This window comes from Ictalurus punctatus, chromosome 13 (assembly GCF_001660625.3).
Source record: "Ictalurus punctatus breed USDA103 chromosome 13, Coco_2.0, whole genome shotgun sequence".
NCBI lineage: Eukaryota > Metazoa > Chordata > Actinopteri > Siluriformes > Ictaluridae > Ictalurus > Ictalurus punctatus.
Genome location: NC_030428.2, coordinates 620,749 through 645,892, shown reverse-complemented (window position 1 = coordinate 645,892; position 25,144 = coordinate 620,749). Strand labels below are relative to the sequence as shown.

The 25,144-nt window shown below is 44.9% G+C and overlaps 1 protein-coding gene across 6 annotated transcripts; it reads right to left on the bottom strand.

Moving 5' to 3' along the window:
* Positions 1–1,691: 1,691 nt before the first annotated feature.
* On the bottom strand, positions 1,692–21,427 carry LOC108273469 (gap junction gamma-1 protein-like). Of its 6 annotated transcripts, XM_017482703.3 has the most exons (7): positions 21,365–21,427; positions 19,613–19,693; positions 8,592–9,366; positions 7,006–8,396; positions 6,299–6,412; positions 4,323–4,460; positions 1,692–3,287 (listed from the first exon to the last, which is right to left on the bottom strand). In XM_017482703.3, exon 7 carries the CDS (start codon positions 3,254–3,256, stop codon positions 2,117–2,119), a length of 1,140 nt encoding a protein of 379 aa, XP_017338192.1. In that variant the 5' UTR covers positions 3,257–3,287; positions 4,323–4,460; positions 6,299–6,412; positions 7,006–8,396; positions 8,592–9,366; positions 19,613–19,693; positions 21,365–21,427; the 3' UTR covers positions 1,692–2,116. The 6 variants fall into 6 exon arrangements, with proteins under 6 accessions (XP_017338192.1, XP_053541261.1, XP_053541263.1 ...); XM_053685286.1 differs by lacking the exon at positions 4,323–4,460; XM_053685288.1 differs by lacking the exon at positions 4,323–4,460 and having other exon boundaries at positions 6,299–6,379.
* Between the last annotated feature and the right edge of the window lie 3,717 nt (positions 21,428–25,144).

Below are 25,144 nucleotides of genomic sequence, written 5' to 3'. Positions count from 1 at the left end.
GGAGTTCTGCATTACAGTCTGAAACATTATCACATGCTTCATAAACAAACAAACAGACGGACAGACGGACGAGGACCTCATACACAGACTGATTTGTATGAATAATCAGACAGCCCCATAAAGTGATTCACGATGTTCTACAGACAGGGAGAGATGACTCTGGCCTTGTACAGTCAGTGAAGGGAATTCTCTTATATCATGTACTCTCTTATATTATGAAGTGATATTAAGACACCTTGGATACGGGGAATACTCGGTTATAGTTTCTGTTTGTGTGTCTCTGTGCTATCAAATACCTATGATGAATGTATTCACTTTATGACCTCTTCTGATAAGCTGATCAACTGCCATGCTTTATTATACAATTATATATATTATTGTGTATATTATTTATTATACACATGTATTTTCTATACCTTGAAAAGACTGTGTGTGTTCATTTAGACTCTCCATGCGCCTGAACACTCTGCGGTCAAACACACTTACTAGCTCATAGCAGTACAGAAGTAAGAGTTAAGAGAAGTAAAAGGCTGAAAAGGCTGACGGAGGATTGAAGGACATAATCTGAGATTCTTTATCTCTAACAGTCCGACAAACTGTTTAAAAAATAAAAAGTCTCAGAGCAGATTTACAGAAATACAGACATACATTCCGATCCCAGAGGTGACAGCGGTGAGAGAGAAATAAATTCCCTGAGACGGCATGAGAGACCCCAGGACAGTGTTCATCATCACAGCAGCAGCTCCTGGGTACAAATCTACTCTAGACCTCTGCTAAACATTGTACGGTCCGACTCGGAAACTTTAGGAACTCCTGATCTAAAGTGAGGTAGAGATCTGAGTACTATTCAGACGGGATTAGTTTTCCATCACAGACACAACGAATTTGGATTCAAATCCCAGAGATACTATAGGAATAATTACACTACACACCTCCACATGGGAAACCAATCCCGACAAAACAGAGCTTCACATGTCTGGAAAACTAATCCCGACCAAACGGAGGTCCACATTTCTGGAAAACTAATCCTGACCAAACGGAGCTTCACATGTCGGGAAAACTAATCCCTTCCAAACAGAGCTTCACATGTCTGGAAAAATAATTCAATAAAAATATTATTTAGTATTTTGTTCTTTCAAAGTGACCTCGTCAGTCACTATTACACTATCAATCATAAATGTAGAAAAACAAAAACAACACAAGTAAACAACTTTACTTTTCTTCGTCACATGATCTTCAGAAAATTCAGACGGCGCGACCTCCTGTCATGACGTACGGAACGTTCCAGATATTTCAGAGATATATTTGAGCATCGCGCTATACGTGATGTAGATGTGGATTGAATGTTTTATCTGAAACATGCACGGAGGTTGCTGTTAAGGAAAATTCACCCGAGTTACTTGTCCAGTGATTGGTCCGTTCACCTAATGTGTGCACCTGTTCTCTAATCTCTTAGATGAGATCGGTCCGAAACCACGGCGTTTGATTAGTGACAACCGTGTTCAGCCCTAGCCCCGCCCACAAATCATGAGAACTAACGTTAACTTATACTTTTAGCTAAAAAAGTGTGCCGGTCGCCTCGGCCAATCAGCCACCGGCTCCCTGCTCCACAAAATTAATATTCATGATCCTGCTGTCAACTGAAACGTCACGTCAGGGGAAATTTTTAAAAAAACCTTACAAGCAGTAAATATAAAGTATTTTATTGCTCCGGGCTGAACGAGGAACTTTCTGACAAAGAATCCACGTTTCAAATCTAATGAGGAGAAAAGAAAACATTACAAGAACTTACAGGCGCATAATAGCAGCACAAACAAACAAGAAGAAGAAAACAAGAACAGCAGCAACTCAGCTTTAACAGAAAGAATCAATAACAAGAAGTCCTCGTGCTAGCAGCGTGTGAATGCTGTGTGTGCGCACGCTGCTGCTCTTCTCCTGAGACAGCAAAAGAAAACAAAAACAAACGGTCTCTGCATGTTTCTTTCACCAGCTGTGTTTACGAGGCCTGCGGATACAGGTTTACTGTCTTTACCGATAATCCTTTGTACAGGTCTCAGACTCAGTGATACGAGTTCAGCTTTGGTGTTGGGGCGTTTGGATCTCCTCCGTTTGCGTCTCAGATCCAAACAGATGGCTTCCCTTCGTCCGACTTGCTGTTGCTGGCACGGCTGCCTCCTCGAGCCCCTCTGCTTCTGTTTCGCTTGTTTCGTTCACGTTCACGTTGTTTCCTCTGGTCATGCTGTTGCTTTGAATTTCTGTTCTTTTCCTCTGGTTTCTGGACCTGGACGAAGTCGTCTTCTGTGCTTCCGTACTGTTGCTGATGCTCCCTGGGTGACTCCTCCTCCTCCTCCTTTTGTTTAAATGGCGCCATTTCTGCCTTCACAGCGACATCGTAGTCCGCCGGTGCCGAAGGAGACGACCGGGACGGTGCGTACCCGCCGTATCCTCCGTGTCCGTTATCCTCGCATTCAGCGAGGCCGTCATCCGGGCCGTCACGCCGCTTTCTGGCCAACAGGAGGTTGAACATGGTGCTCAGTCCGAGATGGTGCATCTCCCAGAAGTTGAGCAGCAAGCAGAGTATGGTCACGGCGTACATGATGATCAAAAAGATCGTCTTCTCAGTCGGACGTGAGATAAAACAATCCACGGAGTGAGGGCACGGTTTGCTCGAGCACACGTAACGAGCCTGGACGGTGAAACCGTAAAGCATGTACTGACCAATCAGGAAGCATATTTCTAAAGCGGACCGAACGACCAGCTGGATGACGTAAACCGTCATCAGTCTGTCTTGCTGGATTCGCTGCCGGCCGTCGTGTCTCGCTTTCGTACCACTTCCCATCGCACCCAAAGGTGTACTGTCGTTCTGGATTTCCGTTTCAACGGTCATGTCGTAAAGCATCGGATCTTCCTCCTGGTCCTCTTCGCCGTCCTCCAGACCTCGGTTCTGATGTCTGTCCAGGTAAAACTTTATGCTCTTGGAAAATTTGACGGTGTACCCGAGGTACATCAGAAAGGGCGTGGCCACCAGAACGATCTGGAATACCCAGAAGCGGACATGCGAGAGCGGCAGTAAGGCATTGTGGCACATGCTCTCGCAGCCCGGCTGGGCTGTGATGCAGACAAAGTTGCCCTGCTCGTAGTAGGTGTAGTAGAGAATGATCCGGAACACCATGAGGACCGTGAGACATATTTTCCGCTCAAATGTCGAGTGGTTGTGAATTTCCTCTAAGAGGCAGTTTAAGAAGCTCCAGCTCATGGTGACTCAGAACCCGAGTGACTCGGCCACACTGCACAAAGAGAAAGAGACAAAAACAGACAGAAAGAACACAAACTGTCACATGGGTGATGTTTACTGTTTACGTGTTTAACTGATATAAAACTAGCAGTGACTCACAAATCCTCCTACATATTATCAAAAACAAACGCCACTGAAACTGAAGTCTTTTCATCGTCAGATTTTCACACAGGTCCTAAACGTAGATAAAGAGAACCCAATTAAACATAAATATTACACTTGGTCATTTATTTATTGAGGAAAATGATCCAATGTGACATATCTGCCAGCGGCAAAAGTATGTGAACATCGAGGATTGAAGCTGAAATTCTATGGAGGAAATTCTAAAGGGTTCACAAACTTTCAAGCAGCACTGTATATGGTTACATGATCACGCTATACCAGTTTAGAAGAATTGGGCAGTAGCTGTGGGACAACACCAGCTCCGAGCTCCTGTGATCTACAGAGCCCCAGATCAGGTCAGGGGAATTTCTTGTTTTGGGAGAATTTATTATAAATGTTTTTATTTCTTTATTTGTAAGATATTATATGAATCTGTAGTATATTTGGTTTATAATATTAAACCTCTGTTTGTATAAATATTTTAACTACATTAGTTTTACACAGACAAAAATACTGTCTGTGTGTCTATCTCTCCGTCTGCATGTCTATCTCTCTGTCTGTGTGTCTATCTCTCTGTGTGTGTCTCTCTTCTCACACAGGTCATTGTCTGTATTTCTGTCTGTCTCTCGCTGTCTGTTCAGATGAACGTATGTAGAACAGAACAGTGATATTAGTAACATAATAATTTTGTAAGACAACAACAGCAACAACATGAAGGAATGAAGGAAAACATGAAGGAAAATGGGACACTAAAAAACAGATTGAGCAAATGCTGTTCTGAAGCATTATGACACAGAATTATGTCATGCTCTGCATTTCATATATATAGTAGTGGTTCAGCACAAGCACTTCAGAGCACTCTCATTATTCTATCCTGCTTTATTCTATCCTGTATTAACCATCTTTCTGTAATAAGCCTTTTTACCTTCAGAGGATGAGTCTGCGAGTGTTGTGTAATTTCCACAACAATTTGGCGTCCCTGGGTGGGCTGTGCGAGTCTTTTCAGCTTTTCTGGATAACAAGTAAACCGGAGGATGCCCGTGGAAAAGTTTCACCCTGAAGTCTGTGTTGACATGAAGGCAATTTGTTCTTTATTGTGCAGAGTGAAAGACCGATGCAGCCTTACCACTGACTTGTAGGAATCATCAAGAATTTAGAATTAGAATTTTATGAAGTCATTGTGTATTGCTGTCTGTATGGAAGAGAGTCAATGATTTAGAATTAAAATTTTATGAAGTCATTGTGTATTGCTGTCTGTATGGAAGGGAGTCAATGATTTAGAATTAGAATTTTATGAAGTCATTGTGTATTGCTGTCTGTATGGAAGGGAGTCAATGATTTAGAATTAGAATTTTATGAAGTCATTGTGTATTGCTGTCTGTGTGGAAGGGAGTCAATGATATAAGAAATGCGTGTATTACATTGAGAGAAGTATTACATGGAGCGATGTCTTATAAGAAGTTCGAGGAACTTCGCCTCTGCGATGGCAGAGAGATTGGTGTTTCTTAGATCACAGCTTCAAAACTAAGATATATACCAACGGGTATATATATATATATATATATAGAGAGAGAGAGAGAGAGAGAGAAAGATACTAATGAGTAATGAGTCTTTATTGGTCACATATACAATAGAGCACAGTGAAATTGTTTTCTTCGCATACCCCAGCCTCTCAGGAAGCTGGGGTCAGAGCGCAGGGTCAGCCATGATACGGCACCCCTGGAGCAGAGAGGGTTAAGGTAAATAGAGCAGAGAGGCTTAAGGTAATAACAGTAAAAACAAACGGAAAGAGTCCGTTTCGAGGTATAAATAAGTAAAGAGAGAACTTATTAAGAAGCGCAAGAGGCGCAGTATTTTTACGGCGGTTTATTATCAAGTGGCATGCCCCATTGACTCATTCCATCACATCAGCGGTACGTGATATATTTGGCAAATTTAATGTACAAGTAAATTCTACTGAGATAAAAAAAAAAAATAATAATAATATTTTTTTAAAAGGGAAGAGAAAACTGTAAGTCCTACCAAATTGCTGTATGTGGATTCGCCCTCACAGATAAACTCTTTTACATTCTTATGGTTTGCTCTATTGAACCTATAGGTTATATGATTAATTAAATGTCTAGAGATTTGGCACACATTTTGAACCTTTTCTGTCCGTGCACGAGAATGCAAATTCAATTGATTTTCATAGCATGTTAAATTGATCAAAACTTTGAAAGTTATAGAAGGGTTAACAAGAAAATATATATATAAATAAAAAACATGGGAAAAACACGTAGCAAAGCTGAGACACATCCTATGGTATGTACAGGGTGCTGATATGTCGATCCTAATATCATGTTTATGTGTGTGAATTATGGGGAAGGATGTTTGAATCAATATGATGTACGGGTTAAAGAATGTGCTTTCTCTGAAAAAGGTCGTTTTAGCCTCAGACAGATAGAACAACTGAAACTTAATTTAGAAACAAAGGGGAGAGAGAGAGAGAGAGAGAGAGAGAGAGAGAGAGAGAGAGAGAGAGAGAGAGAGAGAGAGAGAGAGAGACCCCTAAAACAAAGAGCAAAGTGCAGTTTTTAACAGACTGGAACGCATTTGCTGAATGGCAGAGCGAGACACATAAAAGAGAGAAAAAATGTCAGGCAGTTCACTTATCTAGTATCTAGTTCACTTCTCTAGTAGCTAGTTTACTTTTCCAGTACCTAATTCACTTACCTAGTGTCTAGCTTGCTTTTCTAGTATCTAGTGCCTAGTATCTAGTTCTAGTATCTAATTCACTTATCTAGTGCCTAGTTCATTTATCTAGTACCTAATACACTTATCTAGTATCTACTTCACTTATCTAGTATCTAGTTCACTTATCAAGAAAAAGAAAATGATTAAAGTTATGTTTGGCAGCTTTACCTTTTGCGGAGGTCTCGTCTCGTCTCGGTTCGTCTCATCTCGGCTCTCGCTAAATCAATCAGCTGGTCACTTGGCTGCAGTCTTCAACACAGATTGGGGACACTGCAGTTATCACTGAACAATAAGTGAAATTGTAGAATTCAGAATTCAGAATTCAATACACCTCAGCACTCTGCACACTCAGAATTCTGTAGAATTCAGAATTAATTTCAGTATTCTGTACAATTCAGTACGGCTGCACGATTATGGCCAAAATGATAATCCCGATTATTTTGATCAATATTGAGATCTCGATTATTCATCATGATTATTCATTGATTTTAGTGACAACATATTTTTATTGCACTTTCACATTCATTAAGTTTTCTCATGCCACAATATATCACACAAGTAGGCATGAGAAAACTTGTGTTGACAAAATGACTATGGAGTTCGACCGAAAATGATACGAGTATGGGCAGGTGCACAGTGGTTGGTTCTAGGCCTGTTTTATTTCAGTATTTAATAATAAGGTTAAAATGATTTAATATGTTGCAAATCAAGTAGCTTTTTACTATATTTATAATTAATTTAGACTACACTAGGCCCTAACCCTAAAAACTAAATACCATTTAAGATTTTTGTTATCATAATATCATCCAAAATAAGATTAGGAAAGAACAAACAAAATTAAAGTATGTGCAGTAAAATGGCAATGATTCAGTTACCATCCTGGTCATCTTTGGGTGAGCTGGGGTCTGGTTCATAAAATCTCATCTTCTTCGGTGGGATGCGTGCTCTTTTGGGCATCTCTTTTTTTTAGTTTACTGCCTGGCATTCCATTCTTTGAAATACATAAAAGTACAGCACATGTAAATGAAAAAAAAGCAGTTCTAGGTCAATTTTGTCATTTCATTACGTCTCAGTCTTACATCTCAGACACTTTGATACATTGAACCATTTTAGAACACTCAAGAATTGATAAACATGCTCAAATATACCTCCAAAATACCAAATGAAGACACCAATACATTAAGGAACAACCAAGAAAAATTCATGCTGTCATTTTGACATTTGGAGATTTCACAGTAAGAACTGCACTTTTAACTTCATACAAAAAAAATGAACATAAAAAAGGTGTTCGCATTTTATTAACATAAAGAGTCTGTAAAGGGGACACCCTCAGGTACCACCTACGTGAAGTTGCCCCACCACCAACGCAAAATGTCAGCAAAACAGTCTCAATCGTTTGTGCTTCGTTTGTGCTGGTTTGTGCCGTAAATTTTTCGTTTGTGCTGCTTCGGTTCAGGAGATATTAAAAGAATATTTATAGGTCATTCTGGGGTCACTCAGCCCCCCACATGCTCCAAATTAACCCAAAATAGTCTCAATCGTTTGTGCTTCGTTTGTGCTGGTTTGTGCTGATAAAAGTTTCGTTTGTGCTGCTTCCGTTTTTACAATATTAGACATTGACTTATAGGTGCAAATCTCCTCGGTGTGAGCACACTTTTAGAGTCGAACTGCTGAAGACTTTTTCAAGACAAATCATATCATCATTTGTTCAATAAACAATTCTCTTTCCTTCATTCACTGGTCTCTTATGATTGAACTTTTCATTTATTTACAAGGAGAATAATCTGTTACACTTCACTCCCACCACTAGGTGTGACACTTCTGTTCATGATGCTCTTGTGGAAATTAGTGTTGTTAGTATAGGAAAAGTCCACACAGTTACTAAATCAAAATTATGGCCAGTGTAAGTAAAGCGAAAAGCCCCTGCACATTTGTCTTTAAAAGAGCCAAGGACTATCCATCAGTAACAGAGAAATACATAGAAATCAGAGGCAACTGTAAGGAATGTCATGGCCACATTCACATAAAATGTGACAGAGAGCCTGAAATGAACCGCCCAATGGTGCTCAAGTGCTTAATTAAAAACACTGATGACTCCCTGCACACTGGATGTTCAAAGCGTCCGATGTCTGGTAACTTGCGTGTGCAGACGGCCAAAGAACTGTGTGAGGGTAGAATGGAACCCCATGTATGGAGGGCATCAGAGGCAACAAAGCTGATGGATTTTGGAGATCCTGAGCCAAGCCATCTTCCTAATTTGGCCACCCTGCGCAAAGCAAAGCAAGAGAGAAATGACTTAGAATTAGGTGACAAGGATCCTATTTTGTCACTGCAGATGTTAAAATATAGTGCACCTCACAGTGGTAACATTAAAGACCTTGGACTGGACAAGTTCTTCTGTCACTACTGGAGTCAAACACAAATGTTTATGTACAAGTCATTATCAAAGAAGTCTACTAACCCCACTGTGAGTTTTGATGCAACTGGCTCAGTGGTGAGGAAACTACACACCAAATGGCATGTCTGAACATATCTTCTTATATCAGGGTGTTCTGGCAGGGGATGAGAGTTCAAGTGTCCCAGTGGTCCCAGCTAGTGAAAACAATCACTACAAAAGGTCTGAATGCACAGGTGTACATACAGAGGGCAGAGCTGCTGAGTGGAATAGTCAAAGCTGTCCAATTGAAGTCTGGTACTCTCCAAATCCATGCACAGTGCCACATCTCCACCATCATTGAAAAGTCAATGACAACGCGCATGTGTTTCCTTCACACAGCAGTGCTCCTCACAGTATTGCAGTCTCAGCACAGAAGTCACAAGGTAAATTCCATTTGTTTGTACTTCTGTTGCTGTACTGCAGGCTTCTGGCATGGCACATCTTCAGACCGCGGTGGAAGAAGGCCTTAACCTTCCGGAGTCCCCCGCCTCAGGCCAATCCAAAGTCCATCAAGTGTCCCTCTGCATTCAAAACAGACTCTAACTCAGGAAAAGTGCTCTGTGCAGGGAAAGTTTCTCACAGTTACAGTCTGGGAGAACTTCTGTGGATTGACAATGACCTGGGAAGCACCTCCACAGAATTTTCTTTGTGTGAATTTCCCTCCAGTCTGATGCTCCAAGGAGAGAGATTTACTTTAAGGGCAGTCATTGCTTTCAGAGGAGGCTTAACCCAGGATGCTCTTGGACATTACTTGGCCTACTGCAGGAGGTCTCCATGTGTCTGGGGAGATGTCGATGACCTGAGAAGTGGAGTGACAGCAATGTCAGAAAAAAACTAAATATGCCCACATGCTGTGTTATACACAAAAGACTGATTGCATTATTTAAATTTACTTTCACAGATTCAAGTATTTTTGTTCTAAGTGTTTTTAAGTTTACGTTTTTAAAGGTCAATAATTTGCGTCAATGGATGTTTGACAGCACACAGTAATTCAATTTCACAAATAAAATCATTTTGGCTTAAATCTTAATTTATTGAGTCATTTAAGTCATTAAGTTTCCACTCAGGAAACACACACACACACACATATATATATATATATATATATATATATATATATATATATATATATATATATATATATATATATAGTTGCGACGGACCGACAGCCGGCGCGCATAATAAAGTCGCTCCTTCCACGACTGCCGCGCCGGCACGAAGCGGACAGCCTCGTGCCAAACACACCATCAGCCGGAAGGACCGTCATGGTGGGGCGGGACCGTCGACGCTACATCGGCCGGTGATTGGGGAGTCCGTCGGGAAAATTCCACCACTCAGGCGACGACGGAAGAGGATAAAAGAACGCTCTTCCTCCCGTGCGAGGAGAACGGCTAAGAGACAGACTACGTGCGTGCCCTTCAGCAGCATAGAGGCATTCCGATCTTTAGCACGACGGTATCCTCTCGCTAATCTCTCTCTCTCTCTCTCCTCCTCTCCCCGAAGGTTGGAGTGCGGACGAGACCGCCGGATGGTGAGATCGCGTTCGACGGTGGATGATGGCACGGGAAACCCACACACACCTCTTGGGAACCCCGACACGCCCTTGAGAACGTCACAACGCCAGCCACACCCCCACAAAACCCCTCACACTCACACACACTCGTCTCCTCACTACAGACAGCTCCCACACAGAAAAATAAAACCTCCGTATTGACTAAAACCTGTCTCTTGTGGGTCTGTGCTCGGCTAATTCCCAACAGCCAAAAAAAAAAAAAAAAAAAAAAAAACAGAGAGAAGAAAAAAAAAAACACGAGAGAGAGAAGAAAAAAAAAAAAAAAAAAAAAAAGGACCCCGCACTGAAACACCTGCTGGAGACTAGCATCCAGCAACAAGCAGTGACACAGCAGCTCGCCGAAAGCCTTCAGGTCGCAACCCAGACGCTGACTGACCTGAGGACCGAGACCCCCGCTGCCTCTATACCCCTCCCCGACCCAGGACGCGAGATCCGCCGCCTGCTTCCCCCACTCACCCCCGAAGAAGATCTTGAGGCGTACTTCGAGGCCTTCGAGGGGATTGCCCGCCGAGAGGGATGGGACCGGGACGGCTGGCCTCGTGCCCTCGGCCCACTGCTCAAGGGAGAGGCACGCACGGCCTACTATGCCCTCGAGCCGGAGGAGGCTGCCGACTACGCGGCAATGAAGGAGGGAGTCCTGGCATGGTGTGGGCGAACCCCCTACCAGGCAGCGACAGAGTTCCGTCGCTGGGCTTATCGACCGGGGACCCGACCACGCGGACAGCTGAACACCCTCGTTCGGATAACCAAAAGGTCGCTCCGGCCGGACCGGCATACCGCTGCGGAGGTGGCGGAAAAAGTGGCCACAGACCGTTTCCTGAGGGCGTTACCCCGCACAGAACGCCAGGCCGTAGGGGCGCAAGCACCGACAACGCCCCAGGAGCTCATAGCCACCTTTGAGCTCGGCCAAGGTGAACAGCGGCTCCCCGACATGCCGTTTGGTGCCCCTGGCCCGACCGCCAACCCGGTCCCGGCACCTGGAGGACTCGCCGGAGATCACCTGTTCGTGTAACCCCCGTGGACGAGCCCATGCCCACGGAGCCGGAGATGGAACCTGCCCGGCCGCTTCCGAAGCCATGGTTAGCGGGCTGCGCCCTCCATTTACAACAGCCGCCGGCGGGCCCTACCCTGACGGTGTGGGTCGAGGGGAGCCCGGTAACCGCCCTGCTGGACACCGGGAGCACGGTGACCCTCGCCCAGCCCTCCATTCTACCCAAAGGACGTTGCCCGGGGGGGTTCTCACCGTAACCTGCGTCCATGGGGACACCCAGGAATTTGCCGCAGCCGAGGTCCAGATCCGGGGCGAAGCCTGGGTCTGGCCCCTCCAGGTGGGCCTGATCCCCGAGCTCCCAGTGCCCCTGCTCCTTGGAAGGGACTGGCCAGGATTCCCGATGGGCCCAACGATCGAGTCCGGCAGGCTGCGGCGACGCACGAAGAGGACCCGGGCCCGGCAGGCCTACCTGGCCCAGGACGACGGAGACGCCGCCACCCAACACACTAACCCTCTGTCTTCTGTTTTTTACTAGGTGAACCAGGAGGGGAAGTTTGGACGGGAGCAGAAGGAGGACGACCGCCTGAAGCACTGCTGGGCCCAGGTGCGAGTGATAGAGGGAGTCGACCAGAGCCCTGACCTGAGACTCCCTACCTCATACTTTCTCGTCCGGAGCGGTCTCCTCTATCAGCGGGCCTGCCGCCGCGGGGAGCAGGTGGACCTACTGGTCGTGCCCAAACCAAAGACTCAAACAGTAATTTCATCTGGCTCATACCCATCCCCTCGGCGGCCACCTGGGGCCACGAAACACCCTGGAGAAGCTGAGGGATCACTTTGTGTGGCCCAGGATGGACGCGGAGGTCCAGGCCTTCTGCCAGCAATGCCCGCAGTGCCACCGCACTGCCCCACAGAGGCCCCCGCCGGCACCCCTTATCCCTCTGCCCATTATCGGCGTCCCCTTCGAGCGAATGGGCATGGACCTCATGGGCCCCCTTCCCAAGTCTGCCCGGGGCCATGAGTACATCCTGGTCATTGTCGACTACGCCACCCGGTACCCCGAGGCGGTGCCACTACGCAAAGCCACCTCCCACAACATCGCCAGGGAGCTGGTACTCCTGTTCAATCGGGTGGGGATCCCAAAGAACGTGCTGACCGACCAAGGTATGCCTTTTGTGTCTAAACTAATGTCCGATCTGTGTCAACTGTTACAGGTGAAGCACCTTAAGACGTCAGTCTACCACCTGCAAACCGACGGGCTGGTTGACCGATTCAACCAGACGCTCAAACGGATGCTGCACCGGGTGGTGGACGAGGAGGGGAGGAATTGGGACCTCCTCCTCCCCTACGTGCTTTTCGCCGTCCGAGAGTGCCCCCAGGCGTCCATGGGCTTCACGCCCTTTGGGCTCCTGTTCGGATGGTGCCCGCGGGGACTGTTGGACGTGGCACGCAAAGCCTGGGAGGAGCAACCGTCCCCCTTCCGCTCAGTTGTCGAATATGTGCAGGAGATGCAAGCGAAGATCGGGTAGCTCCAATAGTCCGGGAGCACATGCGCACCGCACAGGAGGAGCAACGAAGGGTATACAACCGCCTGGCGCAGCCCCGAGAATTCCAGCCGGGGGATCGAGTCCTCCTGTTAGTTAGGCTCCCTTACAATATATACACATACTCACACACACATGGCCTATGTATTGTGGTGACAGGCCGGTAGCCGGCGCACAGAAAACAAAGATTGCTCCTCCCGCGACTGCCGCAGTGGCGCAGATGAGACAGTTCCGCTTCAACGCCACCAAATGTTTTGGATGGCCAGAGAGCACATGGCGGCGGGGCGGGGCTGCCGACACACCCACGGCTTGTGAATGGTGCACCGTGCGGAAGATTTCCACCATCCAGCAAGCAAGGGGAGAGTATAAAAGGGCGATATTCCACTCGCAGAAGAAAAGAAGCATCTCCGAGCATGTGACTCCGACGCAAGTGATGGCTCCGCCCCAGCCCCTTGGCTGTAACCACCGACGGCTGAGACCCTCACCGCCCAATCAGCCTTCAACCCACACACACACACACACACACACACACATGCACACCCACACACGCACCCCCACTCACCGATTGTCTTGAATAAATCTCCCATAACACTGAAACAGCCTCCTGCGTGTCAGTGCTCCGCCCACCGCTGGCTAAAATCCCTACACTGGTGAAGGATGCGGGCATGAGCACAGACCCACCCATCTTTAAAAAAAAAAAAAAAAGGTTTTTTTGGGAGGGGGGGGTTTCCCCATTTTCCCTCTCCTCCTTGGGGATTGTTCATAAACATGGATCCCACGCTGCAGCACCTTCTGGAGGTCAGTATTCAGCAGCAGATGGCAACACAACAGCTCGCCCACAGCCTACAAGCTGTGACACAAGAACTAGCGGCCCTGAGGACAGCGACTCCCGCAGCTGCTACGCCCCTCCCTGATCCTGGCCATGAGGTCCGCCGCCTGCTTCCCGGTCTAAACCCCGAAGATGACATCGAGGCCTACCTTGAGACCTTTGAGGGCGTCACCCGCCGCGAAGAGTGGGACCGCGATGAGTGGCCACGCATCCTCGGCCCGCTGCTTTCCGGGGAGGCGCGCACGGCCTATTACTCCCTCTCTCCGGAGAAAGCAGCTGACTATGGAGAGGTAAAGAGAGAGATCCTGGCATGGTGTGGGCAAAACCCGCTCCAGGCAGCGGTGGAGTTCCACTGGTGGCGCTACAGGCTGGGAGCCAAGCCACGTGGACAGATGACACCCTCCTGCGCCTCACCAAGAGGTGGCTCCAGCCTGACATGCTCTCTGCCACCGAGGTTGTAGAGAGGGTGGCCATGGACCGATTCCTGAGGACCTTGCCACCCACAGAAAGCCAGGCCGTGGGGATGCGAGCCCCTGGGACATCCAGGGAGCTATTGACCGCCCTGGAACACACCCTGACCACCCTGGCACTCGGTGAAGAGGGACAGCACCAGCAAGGCCGCCCGGACTACGGGGCGCCTAAGGATGAGCCCAGACCGACCGAGCCAAACCATGGGACACCGAAGAAGACTTAGAAAACCTGGCCAGCAGGACGTGTCCTCCCCACACTGGGTCTGCCAAAACCACCCCAGCGAGCAAAGAAAGCACGAGTGCAACAGGCCTACCTGGCCCGAGGCGAGGTGGACACCGGGACAGAAGGTAAGCTGTACTCACATTCTAACCCTCTCTCGTCTGTGTTCCAAACCGGCAGGTGAACTTTGGCCGAGAGCAGAAAGAGGACAGCCGCCTGAAGTATTGCTGTGCCCAGGTTCGCCAGATCGAGGAGGTCGACCAGAGCCCGAACCAGAGACTCACCTCCTCTTGCTTTCTGGTGAAAGGAGGCTTACTGTACCACCGGACCAACCACCGAGGGGAAACCATGGACCTCTTGGTCATGCCCAAAGCCAGAACGCAGGCCCTGATGCACCTGGCCCATGCCCATCCCCTCGGGGGCCACCTGGGGGCGAGAAACACCCTGGAGAATCTGAAGGACCATTTGTCTGGCCAGACATGGACGCAGAGGTCCAGCGCTTCTGCCAACAATGCCCCCAGTGCCAACGCACGGCCCCAAGGAAGCCCCCGCCGGCACCACTCATCCCGCTTCCCATCATAGGCATCCCGTTTGAGAGGATCGGCATGGACCTCGTCGGGCCACTCCCAAGCTCCGCCCAAGGGCACAAGTACATATTGGTAATCGTGGACTATGCCATCAGATACCCCGAGGCAGTACCACTGCGTAAAGCCACCTCCCGGAACATCGCCAAAGAACTGGTGCTTCTGTTCAGCCATGTGGGGATCCCAAAAGACATCCTAACTGACCAAGGTACCCCGTTTGTGTCAAAGCTTATGTCTGATCTGTGTCGGCTGTTGCAGGTGAAACACCTAAAAGCATCGGTCTACCACCCACAAACGGATGGGCTGGTTGAATGGTTCAACCAGACCTTAAAGCAGAAGTTGCGCCAGGTGGTAGACGAGGAAGGAAGGAACTGGGGCCTCCTCCTGCCATACGTCCTCTTCGCCGTCCGAGAGTGCCCCCAGGCATCCACGGGCTTCACACCCTTCGAGCTCCTCTTCGGACGGCGGCCGCATGGACTGCTGGACGTGGCACAGGAAGCCTGGGAAGAACAGCCTTCCCCCTTCCGCTCAGTCATCGAGTATGTACAGGAGATGCAGGAGAAGATCGACCGAGTGGCCCTGATCGTCCAGGAACATATGAGAGCTGCCCAGGAGGAACAGAAACGAGTGTACAACCACCCAGCACAACCCCACGAGTTCCAACCTGGTGATCGGGTACTCCTGCTAGTACCCAGCAGCTCCTGCAAATTCCTAGCTCGGTGGCAGGGCCCATATACAGTCCTCGAGAGGAGAGGTCCCGTGAACTATCGCCTGCAGCAGCCCGGTAAGCTAGCAGACACACAAACGTACCACATAAACCTGCTGAAAAGGTAGATAGAGCCAGAACCGGTACTGTCTGCGTTTGCGGCCCTAGACACAGATCACGACCAGGGCACCTTAGTCCAACTGGGCGAAGAACTCACCCCCGCCCAGAAGCAGGAGCTGACAGAGTTACTGGGGCAATTTACCGATGTTTTTTCTACCTCCACAGGCATGACTCAGCTGGTACAGCTTAAGAAACCATTACGTTTGGATGAGAACGTGTTGGAGATCTTTATTTGTGCTGTCTGAGCTCACCATGAGATGCACGAATCAGACTGGGATGAGAACAGATTGAGATCATAGAGAGAGCTCTCTGGTTTCTCTGCCTGAGATCAAAAAGACGCACCAAACTTGAGACAATCTGAGAATTATTTGAGAGCTTGATGAGATCTATTTTGAAACTTTGAAAGCACTGGGCAAGAGCATAACTCTGTTGTTGTAAGTTCGTATTCAATAAGTGAGTAAAGTTCCTGCAACGGATTCTCTTTGCTGTGTGTTTCTCTTCACGCCTCCACGGACAGTTACAGTGAGGGAAAAAAGTATTTGATCCCCTGCTGATTTTGTACGTTTGCCCACTGACAAAGAAATGATCAGTCTATAATTTTAATGGTAGTTGTATTTGAACAGTGAGCGACAGAATAACAACAAAAAAATCCAGAAAAACGCACGTCAAAAATTTTATAAATTAATTTGCATTTTAATGAGGGAAAAAAGTATTTGACCCCCTCTCAATCAGAAAGATTTCTGGCTCCCAGGTGTCTTTTATACAGGTAACGAGCTGAGATTAGGAGCACACTCTTAAAGGGATTGCTCCTAATATCAGTTTGTTACCTGTATAAAAGACACCTGTCCACTGAAGCAATCAATCAATCAGATTCCAAACTCTCCACCATGGCCAAGACCAAAGAGCTCTCCAAGGATGTCAGGGACAAGATTGTAGACCTACACAAGTCTGGAATGGGCTACAAGACCATTGCCAAGCAGCTTGGTGAGAAGGGGACAACAGTTGGTGCGATTATTCGCAAATGGAAGAAGCACAAAAGAACTGTCGATCTTCCTCGGCCTGGGGCTCCATGCAAGATCTCACCTCGTGGAGTTGCATTGATCATGAGAACAGTGAGGAATCAGCCCAGAACTACACGGGAGGATCTTGTCAATGATCTCAAGGCAGCTGGGACCATAGTCACCAAGAAAACAATTGGTAACACACTACGCCGTGAAGGACTGAAATTCTGCAGCGCGCACAAGGTCCGCTGCTCAAGAAAGCACATATATATGGCCGTCTGAAGTTTGCCAATGAACATCTGAATGATTCAGAGGACAACTGGGTGAAAGTGTTGAGGTCAGATGAGACCAAAATGGAGCTCTTTGGCATCAACTCAACTCGCCATGTTTGGAGGAGGAGGAATGCTGCCTATGACCCCTGGAACACCATCCTCACTGTCAAACATGGAGGTGGAAACATTATGCTTTGGTGTTTTTTTTCTGCTAAGGGGAAAGGACAACTTCACCGCATCAAAGGGACGATGGACGGGGCCATGTACCGTCAAATCTTGGGTGAAAACCTCCTTCCCTCAGACAGGGCATTGAAAATGAGTCGTGGATGGATATTCCAGCATGACAGTAACCCAAAACACACAGCCAAGGCAACAAAGGAGTGGCTCAAGAAGAAGCGCATTAAGGTCCTGAAGTGGCCTAGCCAGTCTCCAGACCTTAATCCCATAGAAAATCTGTGGAGGGAGCTGAAGGTTCGAGTTGCCAAACGTCAGCCTCGATACCTTAATGATTTGGAGAAGATCTGCAAAGAGGAGTGGGACAAAATCCCTCCTGAGATGTGTGCAAACCTGGTGGCCAACTACAAGAAACGTCTGACCTCTGTGATTGCCAACAAGGGTTTTTAAACCAAGTACTAAGTCATGTTTTGCAGAGGGGTCAAATACTTATTTCCCTCATTAAAATGCAAATCAATTTATATCATTTTTGACGTGCGTTATTCTGGATTTTTTTGTTGTTATTCTTTCTCTCACTGTTCAAATAAATCTACCATTAAAGTTATAGACGGATCATTTCTTTGTCAGTGGGCAAACGTACAAAATCAGCAGGGGATCAAATACTTTTTTCCCCTCACTGTATAAGCCAAGACGAAACACAACACGTGTGTCAGAAGCTGAGGAAGAAAGAACTTCACCGTCGGATTGTGAGTCGCTGGGATTTCCTCCGTGTGGCAACTTTATGAGTCGATTGACCTTATAATCATTGCAAAACGCGATGTGAAGCAGTATTAAAGACCGATGGGCCACGCGTTATTTATTATTTATTGCGCTATCTGTAAATCCACGGTGAAGAAAGAAGCACAGGGTCTCCCTTCCCCCAGCGCAGGGGTGGCGCGTGCAGTCTGTCATGTGTCACTGCCATTACAACACAGCCCTGCGATTCTATATTGAAACTGTTCACAGAATGTGTTTCGGTATCTAAAGACTACTAGAAGTTAAAAAAGGACATTAATTAAATATATAAACTAAAATAAAAAGGAAATTCCAGAGAAGTTTCAAGCTCGATGTAATACAGCTTAGATATGAGTGAGAGAGAAGGTGAAGTTGGAGCATCAGCCACTCCAGACCTCCAGACTGGACACACGCTGTGCTGTCACAGCAAAATAAACAGCTCCGACATGACATTTCACCACATTTCATGACATTTCACCTCTACTCCAAAGATTGGAAGGAACAGAGGCTAGTTTGCTTGCTCTCACACGGCAGCTCCTTGCCAGCACGGTGACAGGTGGTCCATGTCCACATGGAGACACTACCAGCCTTTCAGCTATCCCTGATAGAACCCACATGACAGATGGTGATGCTACAGGGCCTTCAGAGGCTGACCGGCTTTTTGCAGCTGAACTCGCGGTCATTGATGGACGCATACAGAGCCCTGCTGGTCTAACTTACTCCACACCTGGCCCGGATGTGAGACCCAGAAGCCGTGTGCAGGGACCCAGCCATTATAATGGCTCTTTCAACTTGGGTTCAAATGCGCATGCACCTTCAACTACTTCAGCATCCACCAAAGACCTCACAGCCCCTCATGGAAGAGCTCCAGATGGACCTAAAGCTAAACTTAACACGTATGATGATAAAGATGACTGGGACTCCTTCATCATTCCTTTTGAGCAAAGTGCTGTCATTTATAGATGGGGCACAGTGGAGAGAGTGGATAAACTCCATGAATGTCTACAGGGAGCTGCTGTCAGATGTCTGTGAATAACAGACGCTAACAGTCGTCTCGGGTTCGGTTCTGTGAATGCTCTCTGGATTAGCTCAGAGGGAACTTTCGATCTCTTTCAAGTCCGACATCCAGAAACAAACAAACGAGAAGAAGAAAACAACAACTCAACTTTAACAGAAAGAATCAATAACAAGAAGTCCTCATGCTAGCAGCATGTGAATGCTGTGTGTGGGCACGCTGCTGCTCTTCTCCTGAGACAGCAAAAGAAAACAAAAACAACATAAACGTTTTCTGCACGTTTCTTTCATTTCCTAAAAAGGACAAAAATAATCATCCAGCGCCGGCTGTGTTTACGAGGCCTGTGGATACAGGTTTACTGCCGTTACCCACAATCCTCTGTGGGAAATCCAGCTGTTTGAAATGCAAGAAGTTTTGGATTGTGCAATTGGGCGGTTTTAGACCGAGACGGTTTAATCGTACGGGTCTCAGTCTCAGTGATACGAGTTCAGCTTTGGTGCTGGGGCGTTTGGATCTTCTCCGTTTGCATCTCAGATCCAAACAGCTGCGGTTCCCTCCTCAACTCATTACAGGATGCACACACCTGCTTATAATAAAAATCATAATAATAATAATAATCATAACAATAATAATAATAATAATCATAATAATGATCACATTTTAAAACACTTTTCAAATGAGTGGTATCAGACACCAGCGACAGCGTAACGGACCAATCGAAATTCTCAACAAATAAAGTAAACAAACAAATAAACAAGCAAATAAATAAACGTACCTCTTGGTGACCTTGGTTTTGCACACGGGGCAGCTCGTTTCTTTCCTCTTACTGCTTTCCAGCAGCTTGGTCATGCAGAACCTGCCGATTTTCACCACGTAATAATTCACAAAGACAAAGACCATTTCATCCAACACATTTATTTATTTATTTATTGGGTTATAAAATTCAACGGCCATTTTCCTTCTCAGAAATTCACAAATATCCAAAGAAATAAATGTCTTAATAATAATAATCTTAAACGAGTAAATGTGTGTACTTTTAAAACAGGGAAAACAGTTTTGAATAAAAATAAATACATTTTAAATGCTATTTAATAAAATAAAATAAATACATTTTAAATGCTATTTAATAAAATAAATAAATAGATAAATAACACCACTCCTACACTGGTACTTGCACTCCACTGTAGGGTTCATTACTACAGGTTTATAATAATAATAATAATAATAATAATAATAATAATAATAATAATAATAAATATAAACAATTTTTTTAACATTCAAATACGCATTTTAATAAATTAAGATTATATTATAGAGTAGGGCTGCAACTAATGATTATTTCCCCGATTATTATCAGCAGGAGGTTGAAAATGGTGCCCAGTCCGAGATGGAGCATGAAAGGAAATTCTCTTATGTACTCTCTTATATTATGAACTGCTATCAAATACCTAGTGCTCAGTCCGAGATGGTGCATCTCCCAGACGTTCAGCAGCAAGCAGAGTATGGTCACTGCGTACATGATGATCAAAAAGATTGTCTTCTCGGTCGGACGTGAGATAAAAACAATCGACGAGCTTTAACGGGAAAAGCCTTAAATCTTAAAAAACTTTTGACTCATTTCTGAATGTCACATTTTTTTTTCTTTCTTTTGTAATCTTTATAGATTATTGTCGTGGGTTTTTTTATTGGTTTATGTTTCATTGATTTTTTTTTTACATTTATAACAATTTTTAAAAGCCTTTATTGACAACCTTTTATCCAGAAGATTTAAAAAATAAATTTATTAAATAAATAAATAAATAAAATAATTATGATTATGTTTCAACATGTTCCAAACTAAAGTTTGCTCTAAACAGTGAAAAATGTTAGTTAAACGTTAATCCTGAGAAACAATTGTTAGCGAAATCGGATTAGCTCCACAATGTGCTGAGACCGCTGCTAATTTGTGCTCAATTTCTCTCAGTTCTAGTGACTACGGAATATTTCTGAACTTTTATCCTCTCGACCGTGTTTAAAACCGTGACATGATAAGGATTTAGAACAGAAAAGATTGAAATCCTCGTTCTATTGAAGAATAAACAGTAGTAACAGTAGACACTGAGCTCAGAAAGGACAGTAAGTGATGTAGCTAGGTGACGAAGCTAGCTCGTGGCTAATCTAATGAACTGACAGGAATATGATCTGCTTCAATAATTAGCGACATTTGAACATATATAAAATCATTGTATTACACAATGTGGCTGTTAGTAAATTAGCTGATTGGACTAATAGATTCAGTATTTAAAAAAATACCAAGTCTTTTATTTACAAATGACAAATAAATACAGTTTTATTAAAGGTTTTGCAGCTAGCTTTCTTACCATTCTAAAAACCGGTTTTGTTGTTGTTGTTTAAATAAAAAAAATGTTTTTTGTTAATTTCGGTTAATTTTATTTGCTGTTTACTTCTTTTAATAGAACTCTACCTTAGAACTCTTAATTGGATTAATATAAACTAAATCTGAGTGAAATTTTCCCTTAAACTTTACCTTCGTGTGCGACGAGCTAAACGGTTCGCAAGCCTCTTCAATAAAAAGAAAAAAAAATCGTGGGCGCGTTCCAAACCGCGCGGTAGGGCACTCCATAGGGTGTCCAAACAACACACGACCGTTACATTTAGGAATCCTGCTGAGTGCGGGAGTGTGTGATTTGAGACGGAACCCGGAGCAACGCCCTGATAGAGTGCTCTGGAGAAGATGGAGCGTGAACTTCACTGCGCGCGGTGTTTGATCATGTTGGGGAGCGCGAGTTAAAACAAATGAAATCTTAATTAAAAAGTGTGTGTGTGTGTGTGTGTGTGAATAAATAAAGTCATAGTGAGAGGGAAGTGAGTGTGAGAGAGACGGAGGGAGAAAGAGATGGACAGAAGCTCTAATAGGGATTGATAATGGAGTATAATGGGGATTGATTGAGTTCTGGAGTCTCTCTCTCTCTCTCTCTCTCTCCCCCTCCCTCCCTCACACACACACACACACACACACACACACACACACACACACACTAATAGTGTTCTGGCAGCTCCATGTACAGCTCACTAATTGAAAGTGATTTCAATCTAAGTAGCATACAGAAATATAAATCATCTGATTTCTCCTTCTGTAAAATGAAGATAAACGGAATTGAAACCAGAGAAAAACAAACCCACAATTATTAGCCAAATGAAATGAAGCGCACAAATCTACAGTACGCCGGTTGCATAAGTGTTTACACCTCTCCCAATTGATACTTAATGTGGGAATACCTTTTGCATTTATTACAGCAGTAAGTCTCTATCTCAGCTTTCCAAGTTTTGTCTGGCATGGAGGTCTGGCTTTTGGACCATTCAGAGACTTTCTGACTTACTTGACTTCCATCAAGATGGAAGGTGAAATTCCTCCAACCTTCTGAGACAAAATTTGATTTGAAAAAGCTTGATATTTGGAGCTAGTAGTTATCCAACTAATCTCGACTAGCGCTCCAGTGCAAGCTGAAGAGCCCCAAAGCACGATGCTGCCACCACCATGCTTCACAGTAGATGTGATGGTCTTTGTATTATTAGTTGTGTTGTTTTGGCACCAGGCGTACGGTATCTTTTAGAAATTTACACAGGCTTGGATGTTTTAAGTTGCCGGGGAGGACTTAGCACTATGCAAAAGTAGGCAATCGCTTTGGGCCCCAAGAAGCCATTTAAATTATTCATGCTAAATAACGTAAACTGGACATTTTAAATATCCCTATTTTTTGGCCTAGGGGCCGCCAAATCCACCCTGCTTATTTGTGAGAAATGTCTTCCGTCTTGTCACGCTACTCCATAGTCCAGACGTCTTCAGAATACGGCAGATTGTTTGTCACATGCAAGAAGTGACCTGTACCCTCCACAAATATGTAATATGTTTTTTCCTTGTCCTGTCATTAACTTTAGAAGCTCATCCTGACCGTGGAAATGTCCCTGTGGTGCCAAATATTCTCACGTATCGATTGATGACACTTTTCTCAGTATTCCATGACCTTTGATATTCATTTATACCAATCTCCTGGTCAGTATCTTTCATCAATAAGATCTTGTAGATGGTTTTTTTCAGCTCCTCACAGACCATGGGTATGCCAGTAAGGTGCAACTACAAAAGCTTCATAGAAATCCTCCAGGCTCAGATGATTTATATTTCTGTATGCTACTTAGCGTTGGACATGATTTTGATGCTGATCGGTTAACTCTGGACACCGCTACACCACCCATAGTGAAAGGGTCTTATAATCATGTATTTGATTTTCTCATGAATTCTGATGGTTTCAAGGTCACATGAATGACGGGGAACGGTCTGACATGATTTTATCTTCATTTCTGGATTTACGTCACAAAAACCATGAGAACCTGCATAGACCTTTTTATATCCGCCCTATCTCTGTATCCATCCGTCCATGTCCAGCTTTCCATCCATTCGTTCATCTGTCCCTTCATTTATCAGTGCAGTCTGTCCTCTCATTAATCTCTCCCTTCATCCACTCATACCTCTAAACATCTCTCTGTTCATCTCTGCATCCATCCAAGCCCATATCCATCCATTCTTTCACGGATCTCTCTACCTATACTTCTCTTTATTCATCTGTCCATCCATCCAAGCCCATATCCATCCATGCTTTCATGGATCCATCTACCTATACTTCTCTTTATTCATCTGTCCATCCATCCAACCCCATATCCATCCATTCTTCCATGTATCCATCTACCTATACATCTTTTTATTCATCTGTCCATCCAGCTGTGCCAGTCTATCAATCCATCGCACTCATCCCACCAGACAAAGATTAGCCAGAATTCCCACACTGTGCTGACTCTGCTGCTGGGAGGTGCTTCTCCACTCAAGCTGATGGAGTAATGGAATGGTCTGTTTACTGGATGTTTCATTGTATTTCTCGTCTCTCGCGTTACAGGCGATTGGTTTGTTGAAATGTTCCCAAAACTATTTCTGTTCATGAGCAGGTCAGATGAGTTCAGAGAGAGAGAGAGAGAGAGAGAGAGAGAGAGAGAGAGAGAGAGAGAGAGATTTTATTGTCCTTTGCCTCCACCTTGTGGACATAGCTGATATCTACAGGTGAAACAAATGAGATTCACACTTTTTTTTGCCTTTTGATGTTTAATTCTTATTTGCATAAATCAGTAGAATAAAGATAAATTCTTAGAACATTTTTTCTCCTTTTAAATACAATCAGTTAATACAGTAAAACTCTCCATTTAATAATAATAATCATTTCCTTTTTGTCTAATGGCTTTTATCCCTTTTCATTGCTAAGATCTCATGCACATAATAAATAAAAACATATATTAGCATATATAATAACATGTTAATATATATTCACAGTGTACTGATGGTGGTGTTTATGACACAAAGTGAGGTCGTTCCCTTAGAATTAGAGAGTGTTAGTGTACTACGTAGTGTAACATATGATTGTGTTATCATTTATAACACTTCTGTAATAATATGGAGAGAGAGAGCGAGAGAGAGAGGGAGGGAGAGAGAGAGAGAGAGAGAGAGGTCTAAATGAAACTTTTTTAAATTCCCAATGTCCACATACACCTTTGTGGAGCACCACTAGGTGGCGCTAAACCCCCTCTCAGACCCCTACCTCAATAAATGTCATGCTTAATATTGAAACCTTCACCTGAAGGTCAATACAATATTCAAGACACAATATAGGATAAAGATACGACAAACATTTTTCATACACACACAACTGTTCTTTCATGCTTTGACATAACGACGTCATAATCCATAATTAGACTTTATGTGCTGAGTTATGATTAAAAATAATATATTCTTATTACGTAATTACTTTGGTTTCACAGCGGATCACGAGGACTTGAAGAGCACCTGTAGTTTATTCTGCTTACAAAGTCATCAGGCATGAGGAGTCCGGGTGGAAAGACGAGACGAGACGAGGAAAGAAATCGGAAACTACGCGAGGACGGATAAGCCAGCGCAGCTGAAAACAAGATAAGATACGACGGAAAGCAAGATAAGATGAGGAACGACGAGACAAAACAACACACGCTAAGGAAACCTGCGATGGGTCGATGAAAAAAAAGAAATCAAGGAACGACAGGATGAGATAAAATCATGCGAGACAAATGAGATAAGGAAAAAAAATGAGAGTATTAGTGATTATTTTCCTATAACAGAAAGACACCGGGTGATTCGTTCCTGATGTAGTGACAGGGTTACCCGTCTGAAAAAAACCCCCACTACAATCCATCCGAATAATGGACTTTAAAGGTTTCCATCACATTCCTA